General features: G+C 35.1%; 3 protein-coding genes across 9 annotated transcripts in view; 2 read left to right on the forward strand and 1 right to left on the reverse strand.

Moving 5' to 3' along the window:
* The window catches only part of sulf2b (sulfatase 2b), a 544,759-nt gene that overhangs the window by 469,123 nt on the left and 63,870 nt on the right, over positions 1-11,766 (reverse strand). The window contains exons 6-7 of one of the 5 annotated variants that reach the window (XM_073938026.1): positions 10,188-10,230; positions 9,204-9,255 (exon numbers count right to left, since the gene is read on the reverse strand). The exons of the other annotated variants lie outside the window; for them this stretch is intronic. The gene's annotated coding sequence lies outside the window, so the exon portion shown is untranslated. The remainder of the gene's footprint in view (positions 1-9,203; positions 9,256-10,187; positions 10,231-11,766) is intronic. 5 annotated transcript variants of the gene reach the window in all.
* Positions 46-3,358, forward strand: LOC137489179 (uncharacterized). 2 transcript variants are annotated; one of them, XR_011008530.2, is made up of 3 exons: positions 46-2,248; positions 2,806-3,012; positions 3,119-3,358. XR_011008530.2 is itself a non-coding variant. In XM_073939570.1 (2 exons), exon 1 carries the CDS (start codon positions 739-741, stop codon positions 2,206-2,208), a length of 1,470 nt encoding a protein of 489 aa, XP_073795671.1. In that variant the 5' UTR covers positions 46-738; the 3' UTR covers positions 2,209-2,248; positions 3,119-3,358. The 2 variants fall into 2 exon arrangements, 1 of the variants encoding a protein (XP_073795671.1); XM_073939570.1 differs by lacking the exon at positions 2,806-3,012.
* LOC137489180 (uncharacterized) lies at positions 6,226-9,671 on the forward strand. Of its 2 annotated transcripts, XR_011008531.2 has the most exons (3): positions 6,226-8,561; positions 9,119-9,325; positions 9,432-9,671. XR_011008531.2 is itself a non-coding variant. In XM_073939569.1 (2 exons), the coding sequence occupies exon 1, from the start codon at positions 7,052-7,054 to the stop codon at positions 8,519-8,521; it is 1,470 nt and encodes a 489-aa protein (XP_073795670.1). In that variant the 5' UTR covers positions 6,226-7,051; the 3' UTR covers positions 8,522-8,561; positions 9,432-9,671. The 2 variants fall into 2 exon arrangements, 1 of the variants encoding a protein (XP_073795670.1); XM_073939569.1 differs by lacking the exon at positions 9,119-9,325.

Genomic DNA, 11,766 nt, shown 5'->3' on the forward strand with positions numbered 1-11,766 from the left:
AATAAAAGTCACTTTTTCTAACTTTTCAAGAATAAAAGTGGTTGGAAGGAAGATCAAGGTACCATAATATAATTCTTCAAAAGCATAAATGAACAGGGAAAAATAAAATAAAAATCAAAAACATGTCAAAATACACACAAAATATAAAAAACTGCTAATTTAGGGACTTTTTTTTACAGTTATTATTCCTATTTAAAAATATTGTGTTGAAGTTTAGTATTATTTTTACTGTACTAAAAAAACTTACAACAATAAATGTGATAATGTTATAATTTTGTAGTGGTTGCTGTAAAAATATAAATCTTATCTATTTCTTTTTACTGTAACTGTACAGCAAATGTTACACAATTAAAAATAAATTATTAATAAAATAAACAAAAAAAAATCAAAATAATATATAAACAAAATAACAAATAAAAAAAAATCATAAATGTCCACTAACAATGTTAACACACACACTACTGGTTTTAACTGAATCGTCAAAGCCAGAGTGTTGCAGAGTGCCACATCACAGGCCTAGAGTTTTGAATGTCAACACTGATGACATCACAGGCCAACATTCCGACATTCTGACATTCTAAACAGCAGATGCCAGAATAGTAGAGGCAGCAGTCAGTGTCAGTTTGAAGTTTTAAAACAGTAATATCTGAAATCTTGACAGAGCGTTCATTCCAGCAGAATTTTATTTATTTATTTTTTTACATTTGTAGTTTAGCTGTAAATTCAATAGAAGTCAAGATGAATGGCAATGACCCTTTCAATGACGTCAACCTAATCGTTGTCAATCAAAATGATGGGTTGAACGTTGTTAATCAGGGGCCTCAAATTTTGATTTCTGTTACAATTCTTAGTGGGAATGTTAGACAGATTCTCCCAGATATACGCATACCACGTCGATTGACTGCTGCCAACTTTGATTTTTATTATGAATTGGTTGAAGCAGCTGTCCGTGAACTTGCTCAGTATTCCATGACACCTGGTCCTGAATACAATCCGTTGCTGGATTTGCTGGGCCAAAATGCAGATTACTGGTCTGTTGATGTTGATGCTGTTGGGGACTCTGCAGCCGTTGCGTTTTATCCTGTGTTTACTAATAGACCACAAGAACCCGTGGAGACACCTATAACTGAGTCCAGCACTGACGATTCTGGATCTGCAGATTCTGGGTCAACTTCTGATTCAGATTCTGGGTCCACTTCAGATTCAGATTCTGGGTCCACTTCAGATTCTGGGTCAACTTCTGAGTCAGATTCTGGGTCCACCTCCGATTCTGGGTCAACTTCTAATTCAGATTCGGGGTCAACTTTTGATTATGAATCACCTGACCAAAGCTTGGGCTTGAGACAGGGTCTTAAAAGAAAAAGACAGACAAGTGAAAGGTCAGAAAACAGAAAACAGAAAAGGAGGAGATCCGTCTACCTCTTGGATTCTGATTCTTCGAGTGATTCACCTCAAGCATCCTTTCAAGAAACATCCAGAGATGATGAACAGCCTGGACCTTCTCATCAGGCCAACAACACTGAGAATATGGCACCTGATATCCAAACCTTTGGAGGTCAGGCTGAAATGAGACGGGGTCTAAAAAGAAAAAGACAGACCTCTGACAGGTCAGAGAACAGTGAACAGAATAGAAGGAGATCAGTCCACCTCTCTGATTCTGATTCTTCGAGTAATTTTTCTCAAGCTTCCTTTCAAGCAACACCCAGAGATGGCGAACAGCCTGGACCTTCTTATCAGGCCAACAAAACAGAAAATATGACACCTGATATCCAATCCTTGAAAAGTGAGGGAGGTCTTAAAAGAAAAAGAGACAACAGATCAGAGAGCAGAGAACTGAAAAAGAGGAGCTCAGTCCAGCTGTCTGATACTTCAGATGATTCCCTCAGTCCATCTAAAAGTAATAAACAGCTTGAATCTTCTCACAAAAACCAAGATGAGTCGAGCCATGGAGAGAAAAGAAAAAGAAATGAAAAAACTTCTGGCAAGAGGAAGAGGAGGAGATCTGAGCAGCTCTCTGATTCCGATCCTTCAAGTGCTTCCTTCAGCTCAGTCTCTTCATCCCTTAGAGAAGAGACAACGGACGATGACCAGCCTGGACCTTCTCATCAGGTTAAGACAAGAAAAAAATGCAAAAAGAAAAAGACCTTCAGCAAGCCAGAATTTGGAGAGTGGGAATGGAGTCCAGTCAGCAGCTCAGATTCAGACTGAAGTGCTTATCGCCAGAGTTTTTACCGTCTCCACAAATTTGGTAGGTGTATGCTGATTTATTCTTTACCTTTGTGTCCTTGGCTTGTTACGTAAGATATTGTTGTCAATCCTACTTCTTCTTGTTTTAGAAAACATGCTATGTCTACTTTTCAAACTTATACTACATTCTACACCAAATACATCTTTATTAATTAACAGTCACTCAGACATCTTGACCAAATGGTTAAACCCTATCTGCCAATCCACTTATTGATTAGCCTCGCACATCACCCATGTTTATAGTTTGTTAACACTTTTTAGCTGCGTTTGTGGGTCTAATTGAATTTTTGTCCAACACGCAATGTGTCATCTGTGATTTTTGCAGTTGGAACACAAATGGTTCTGCACTTTGAATTTCTACTAGAAATACTAAGCGGGAACCTTTGTTATACCAATTTCAGCATACTATGATTTAGGACATACTACTTCTATACTTGATGACTATTTAAAATTAAAATAGTATTCATATTGAAACACAGCACTAGTCCAAGTTTTCAAAACTGTGGCCTGTCATTATTATATTGTAAATAAAACAATTCTATATTGTGTTCTTTTTAGAAAAGTTGTATAAAAGCTGCAGTTCTCTGCAGTCCCCTGAGCCCTAATTGTATTATGAGGTCGAGTGCCAGACAGATGTACTCACTAAAGATGCAACATCATGTCCCAAAGAGCATCCACAAATCACACCTGGAAACCTGGAGCAAATAAACCCAAGAAGATGTGCATTGATCACAGACAATTGTGATGCATGGCACATAGAAAAATGTACAGTATTTTTCATAACAGAACTTCTATTTCAAACTGTAGTTTAATAGTTACCTTCCATTTACCTGTCATTCATCCTAACTCTGTATATTTTTGGATTGTTTAGGTGCTGCTAACAAATCTACCCACTTGCCAAGATGAAGAGTTGCAGTGAAGCTGGCGCTTGGAAACAGACCATCGTAATCTATTACTACTTGTGTTGTTATTTTTATCAACACTTTAAAATGATTTGTAAATTCTATTTAATGTAATATTTACATGAACTAAGCATGATAAGTCTTGTACAGCATGTATTATTCATATTGTAACATTTTCTGTTGCATTATTAAAGGCTCATATTTGACCACTTTTGCAAGATGTAAGTCTTTAGTGTCCACAGAATGTGTCTGTAAAGTTTCAACTCAAAATACCCATCAGATTATGTATTATACAATGCAGAATAAGTATATTTTAAGCTCAAAGCAAAGTGTTGCTGTTTTTGTAGCCTGTGTCTTTAACTGCAAATGAGCTGGTTTATAATTTACAAACAAAATTATTTGCAGGCATTTATTGACAAAAAAATTACCTAAATATAGTAAAATAACAATATAACAATGTAAATTGGTGTCTATAAATTGTAAATATATAAGTTAAAACAGTGTTAAGAATGTTTAAAATTTTTGAAACTTTTTTATGTCTTGTTTTATTAGATTGAATTACAGTACTTAGACAACAACAATTAAACATTTAGTCAATTTTACATATCACCTAGATCTTGTCTGATGCAGAAGTTTTTCACAGTAAAAACAAAATCTATAAAATTAACAGTAAAAAATATTTTTTTAACTTTTAACGGTACTTTTCAAATTTTTTGATAACTTACCATCATTCATACTTCTTCTTTTCTTCAACACAACTTAACTTTGCTGCACAGACAAAAACAAAACCATAAGTAGATGTGAATGAGAAACTCATATAATGAACCAAAGCTCATCACAAACAACTTTTTTCCCACAGAGACTAAACATTCATTCATTCATTCATTCATTTTCTTGTCGACTTAGTCCCTTTATTGATCCAGGGTCGCCACAGCGGAATGAACCGCCAACTTATCCAACAAGTTTTTACGCAGCGGATGCCATTCCAGCCGCAACCCATCCCTGGGAAACATCCACACACACACACACACACACACTCATACACTACTGACAATTTAGCCTACCCAATTCACCTGTACCGCATGTCTTTGGACTGTGGGGGAAACCGGAGCACCCAGAGGGAACCCAGAGGGAACCCACAAGAACGCAGGGAAAACATGCAAACTCCACACAGAAACGCCAACTGAGCTGAGGCTCGAACCAGAGACATTCTTGCTGAGAGGCGACAGCACTACCTACTGCGTCGCTGCTTTGCCCGAGACTAAACATATTAATATAAAAAAGGCGCTCACTCTTATTCATTCATTCAATCATTTATCTTTGGCTTAGTCCCTTTATTCATCAAAGGTCACCACAGTGAAATGAACCGCCAACTTATCCAGCATATACAGCGAATGCCTTTTCAGCTGCAACCCAGTACTAGAAAACATCCATACACACTGATTCACACACACACACACACACACACGCACACACGCACACGCACACGCACACGCACACACACACACACACACACACACACACACACACACACACACACACACAATGGCCATTTTAGGTTATTTAATTCACCTGTACCGCATGTCTTTGGACTGTGGAGAAAGCCGGAGGAAACCCAAACTCCACACAGAAATGATGGGACTCGAACAAGTGACCTTCTTGCTGTGAGGCAACAGTGCTAACCACTGAGCCCACTTAGTCACCCACTCAGTGTTATTCACAATGCTTTTAAATGGCATCATGATAAAACTAATAATCCATTATGTAATATATTATTTGTAGGTGCAAGTTAACAAAACAGATTTATTGAACAGGTTTTAGTTACTGAACATCTCTATACATAGAAATTTTATTTCATGCAAAACATTCAAAAACAAAAAAAAACTACGAAACTACAAAACATGTATTTCTCCTGATTTATGCTCTTTTTAATATTTTTTTTTTTTATATTTGCTCTAACATACAAGTTTAGGTTATTAATTTATTTTCAGACTGATATTGCAAAGTATTTTGTTATATTAGCTCCAGATTTGGCTTCAGTACTGATTAATAATGTATATGCACAAATATAATACTGCAAAGCTTCTAATAAAAAAATATTCATTTAAATGAGAGATGTGTGAGAGGCCTACTCATATATGCTGAGCACTATAAAATCTGATCTTGGAGGTGATACTTATGTGATACTAAATGTGATACAAATTAATATTTCTTCAAAATTTAGGTATTTAGCGTTTTTATTTTATTTGATTATTAGTTGAAATAAGTGAACTCCATCTGTCTTTTTTACTTGCACAAGATCTATTTAAAAATGTCCCATTAATATTCAGATAGACACTTCTATACAGCTTAAAATGACATTTAAAAGCTTAACTAGGTTAATTAGGTTAACTAGGCATGTTAGGGTAATTAGGAAAGTTACTGTATAACGATGGTTTGCTCTGTAGACTATCGGGGAAAACACTGCTTAAAAGGGCTAATAATATTGACCTTAAAATGTTTTTTTTTTTTTTTTTTTTAAGCTGCTTTTATTTTAGCTGAAGTAAGACAAATAAAACTTTCTCCAGAATACGAAATATTATCAGACATACTGTGAAAATGTCCTTGCTTCAACTTGAAGAAATGTAATTCTTAATAAAAATTGTAAATATATAATTATGTTTGGCCTTTTACACATTTTTTTAAATATGTGGCTAAGAAATAGCTATTAACTTGGGGAGACAGTGAAAAATTTAGCAGGGCAAATAATCTGAACCACTGGCCGATTGAGCCAGTAGAAAAAAATAAATAAATAAATGAATAATTGAATATATATATATATATATATATATATATATATATATATATATATATATATATATATATATATATATATATATATATATATATATATACATATATATATATATATATATATATATATATATATATATATATATATATATATATATATATATAAATATATATATAATACAATGCTGTAGAAAAATAAGAAAATAACAACTGTATATGTATTTTTGTTAACATTTAAACATTTAAATAAGCATTTTATATAAACTTTTTTTTTTTTAATGTCAGACGGTTCAACCTTTTAAAATTGATAAGAGAAAAAGATGGGCCCTGAAGAGAGAAAGGTTGAGAACCCCTGACTTCAACTATTAAAAATGTAAATAAGTCACTTTTTCTAACTTTTCAAGAATAAAAGTGGTTGGAAGGAAGATCAAGGTACCATAATATAATTCAAAAGCATAAATGAACAGGGAAAAATAAAATAAAAATCAAAAACATGTCAAAATACACACAAAATATAAAAAACTGCTAATTTAGGGACTTTTTTTTACAGTTATTATTCCTATTTAAAAATATTGTGTTGAAGTTTAGTATTATTTTTACTGTACTAAAAAAACTTACAACAATAAATGTGATAATGTTATAATTTTGTAGTGGTTGCTGTAAAAATATAAATCTTATCTATTTCTTTTTACTGTAACTGTACAGCAAATGTTACACAATTAAAAATAAATTATTAATAAAATAAACAAAAAAAAATCAAAATAATATATAAACAAAATAACAAATAAAAAAAAATCATAAATGTCCACTAACAATGTTAACACACACACTACTGGTTTTAACTGAATCGTCAGAGCCAGAGTGTTGCAGAGTGCCACATCACAGGCCTAGAGTTTTGAATGTCAACACTGATGACATCACAGGCCAACATTCCGACATTCTGACATTCTAAACAGCAGATGCCAGAATAGTAGAGGCAGCAGTCAGTGTCAGTTTGAAGTTTTAAAACAGTAATATCTGAAATCTTGACAGAGCGTTCATTCCAGCAGAATTTTATTTATTTATTTTTTTACATTTGTAGTTTAGCTGTAAATTCAATAGAAGTCAAGATGAATGGCAATGACCCTTTCAATGACGTCAACCTAATCGTTGTCAATCAAAATGATGGGTTGAACGTTGTTAATCAGGGGCCTCAAATTTTGATTTCTGTTACAATTCTTAGTGGGAATGTTAGACAGATTCTCCCAGATATACGCATACCACGTCGATTGACTGCTGCCAACTTTGATTTTTATTATGAATTGGTTGAAGCAGCTGTCCGTGAACTTGCTCAGTATTCCATGACACCTGGTCCTGAATACAATCCGTTGCTGGATTTGCTGGGCCAAAATGCAGATTACTGGTCTGTTGATGTTGATGCTGTTGGGGACTCTGCAGCCGTTGCGTTTTATCCTGTGTTTACTAATAGACCACAAGAACCCGTGGAGACACCTATAACTGAGTCCAGCACTGACGATTCTGGATCTGCAGATTCTGGGTCAACTTCTGATTCAGATTCTGGGTCCACTTCAGATTCAGATTCTGGGTCCACTTCAGATTCTGGGTCAACTTCTGAGTCAGATTCTGGGTCCACCTCCGATTCTGGGTCAACTTCTAATTCAGATTCGGGGTCAACTTTTGATTATGAATCACCTGACCAAAGCTTGGGCTTGAGACAGGGTCTTAAAAGAAAAAGACAGACAAGTGAAAGGTCAGAAAACAGAAAACAGAAAAGGAGGAGATCCGTCTACCTCTTGGATTCTGATTCTTCGAGTGATTCACCTCAAGCATCCTTTCAAGAAACATCCAGAGATGATGAACAGCCTGGACCTTCTCATCAGGCCAACAACACTGAGAATATGGCACCTGATATCCAAACCTTTGGAGATCAGGCTGAAATGAGACGGGGTCTAAAAAGAAAAAGACAGACCTCTGACAGGTCAGAGAACAGTGAACAGAATAGAAGGAGATCAGTCCACCTCTCTGATTCTGATTCTTCGAGTAATTTTTCTCAAGCTTCCTTTCAAGCAACACCCAGAGATGACGAACAGCCTGGACCTTCTTATCAGGCCAACAAAACAGAAAATATGACACCTGATATCCAATCCTTGAAAAGTGAGGGAGGTCTTAAAAGAAAAAGAGACAACAGATCAGAGAGCAGAGAACTGAAAAAGAGGAGCTCAGTCCAGCTGTCTGATACTTCAGATGATTCCCTCAGTCCATCTAAAAGTAATAAACAGCTTGAATCTTCTCACAAAAACCAAGATGAGTCGAGCCATGGAGAGAAAAGAAAAAGAAATGAAAAAACTTCTGGCAAGAGGAAGAGGAGGAGATCTGAGCAGCTCTCTGATTCCGATCCTTCAAGTGCTTCCTTCAGCTCAGTCTCTTCATCCCTTAGAGAAGAGACAACGGACGATGACCAGCCTGGACCTTCTCATCAGGTTAAGACAAGAAAAAAATGCAAAAAGAAAAAGACCTTCAGCAAGCCAGAATTTGGAGAGTGGGAATGGAGTCCAGTCAGCAGCTCAGATTCAGACTGAAGTGCTTATCGCCAGAGTTTTTACCGTCTCCACAAATTTGGTAGGTGTATGCTGATTTATTCTTTACCTTTGTGTCCTTGGCTTGTTACGTAAGATATTGTTGTCAATCCTACTTCTTCTTGTTTTAGAAAACATGCTATGTCTACTTTTCAAACTTATACTACATTCTACACCAAATACATCTTTATTAATTAACAGTCACTCAGACATCTTGACCAAATGGTTAAACCCTATCTGCCAATCCACTTATTGATTAGCCTCGCACATCACCCATGTTTATAGTTTGTTAACACTTTTTAGCTGCGTTTGTGGGTCTAATTGAATTTTTGTCCAACACGCAATGTGTCATCTGTGATTTTTGCAGTTGGAACACAAATGGTTCTGCACTTTGAATTTCTACTAGAAATACTAAGCGGGAACCTTTGTTATACCAATTTCAGCATACTATGATTTAGGACATACTACTTCTATACTTGATGACTATTTAAAATTAAAATAGTATTCATATTGAAACACAGCACTAGTCCAAGTTTTCAAAACTGTGGCCTGTCATTATTATATTGTAAATAAAACAATTCTATATTGTGTTCTTTTTAGAAAAGTTGTATAAAAGCTGCAGTTCTCTGCAGTCCCCTGAGCCCTAATTGTATTATGAGGTCGAGTGCCAGACAGATGTACTCACTAAAGATGCAACATCATGTCCCAAAGAGCATCCACAAATCACACCTGGAAACCTGGAGCAAATAAACCCAAGAAGATGTGCATTGATCACAGACAATTGTGATGCATGGCACATAGAAAAATGTACAGTATTTTTCATAACAGAACTTCTATTTCAAACTGTAGTTTAATAGTTACCTTCCATTTACCTGTCATTCATCCTAACTCTGTATATTTTTGGATTGTTTAGGTGCTGCTAACAAATCTACCCACTTGCCAAGATGAAGAGTTGCAGTGAAGCTGGCGCTTGGAAACAGACCATCGTAATCTATTACTACTTGTGTTGTTATTTTTATCAACACTTTAAAATGATTTGTAAATTCTATTTAATGTAATATTTACATGAACTAAGCATGATAAGTCTTGTACAGCATGTATTATTCATATTGTAACATTTTCTGTTGCATTATTAAAGGCTCATATTTGACCACTTTTGCAAGATGTAAGTCTTTAGTGTCCACAGAATGTGTCTGTAAAGTTTCAACTCAAAATACCCATCAGATTATGTATTATACAATGCAGAATAAGTATATTTTAAGCTCAAAGCAAAGTGTTGCTGTTTTTGTAGCCTGTGTCTTTAACTGCAAATGAGCTGGTTTATAATTTACAAACAAAATTATTTGCAGGCATTTATTGACAAAAAAATTACCTAAATATAGTAAAATAACAATATAACAATGTAAATTGGTGTCTATAAATTGTAAATATATAAGTTAAAACAGTGTTAAGAATGTTTAAAATTTTTGAAACTTTTTTATGTCTTGTTTTATTAGATTGAATTACAGTACTTAGACAACAACAATTAAACATTTAGTCAATTTTACATATCACCTAGATCTTGTCTGATGCAGAAGTTTTTCACAGTAAAAACAAAATCTATAAAATTAACAGTAAAAAATATTTTTTTAACTTTTAACGGTACTTTTCAAATTTTTTGATAACTTACCATCATTCATACTTCTTCTTTTCTTCAACACAACTTAACTTTGCTGCACAGACAAAAACAAAACCATAAGTAGATGTGAATGAGAAACTCATATAATGAACCAAAGCTCATCACAAACAACTTTTTTCCCACAGAGACTAAACATTCATTCATTCATTCATTCATTTTCTTGTCGACTTAGTCCCTTTATTGATCCAGGGTCGCCACAGCGGAATGAACCGCCAACTTATCCAACAAGTTTTTACGCAGCGGATGCCATTCCAGCCGCAACCCATCCCTGGGAAACATCCACACACACACACACACACACACACTCATACACTACTGACAATTTAGCCTACCCAATTCACCTGTACCGCATGTCTTTGGACTGTGGGGGAAACCGGAGCACCCAGAGGGAACCCAGAGGGAACCCACAAGAACGCAGGGAAAACATGCAAACTCCACACAGAAACGCCAACTGAGCTGAGGCTCGAACCAGAGACATTCTTGCTGAGAGGCGACAGCACTACCTACTGCGTCGCTGCTTTGCCCGAGACTAAACATATTAATATAAAAAAGGCGCTCACTCTTATTCATTCATTCAATCATTTATCTTTGGCTTAGTCCCTTTATTCATCAAAGGTCACCACAGTGAAATGAACCGCCAACTTATCCAGCATATACAGCGAATGCCTTTTCAGCTGCAACCCAGTACTAGAAAACATCCATACACACTGATTCACACACACACACACACACACACGCACACACGCACACGCACACGCACACACACACACACACACACACACACACACACACACAATGGCCATTTTAGGTTATTTAATTCACCTGTACCGCATGTCTTTGGACTGTGGAGAAAGCCGGAGGAAACCCAAACTCCACACAGAAATGATGGGACTCGAACAAGTGACCTTCTTGCTGTGAGGCAACAGTGCTAACCACTGAGCCCACTTAGTCACCCACTCAGTGTTATTCACAATGCTTTTAAATGGCATCATGATAAAACTAATAATCCATTATGTAATATATTATTTGTAGGTGCAAGTTAACAAAACAGATTTATTGAACAGGTTTTAGTTACTAAACATCTCTATACATAGAAATTTTATTTCATGCAAAACATTCAAAAACAAAAAAAAACTACGAAACTACAAAACATGTATTTCTCCTGATTTATGCTCTTTTTAATATTTTTTTTTTTTATATTTGCTCTAACATACAAGTTTAGGTTATTAATTTATTTTCAGACTGATATTGCAAAGTATTTTGTTATATTAGCTCCAGATTTGGCTTCAGTACTGATTAATAATGTATATGCACAAATATAATACTGCAAAGCTTCTAATAAAAAAATATTCATTTAAATGAGAGATGTGTGAGAGGCCTACTCATATATGCTGAGCACTATAAAATCTGATCTTGGAGGTGATACTTATGTGATACTAAATGTGATACAAATTAATATTTCTTCAAAATTTAGGTATTTAGCGTTTTTATTTTATTTGATTATTAGTTGAAATAAGTGAACTCCATCTGTCTTTTTTACTTGCACAAGATCTATTTAAAAATGTCCCAT

Source organism: Danio rerio, chromosome 23 (genome assembly GCF_049306965.1).
Source record: "Danio rerio strain Tuebingen ecotype United States chromosome 23, GRCz12tu, whole genome shotgun sequence".
Lineage (NCBI taxonomy): Eukaryota > Metazoa > Chordata > Actinopteri > Cypriniformes > Danionidae > Danio > Danio rerio.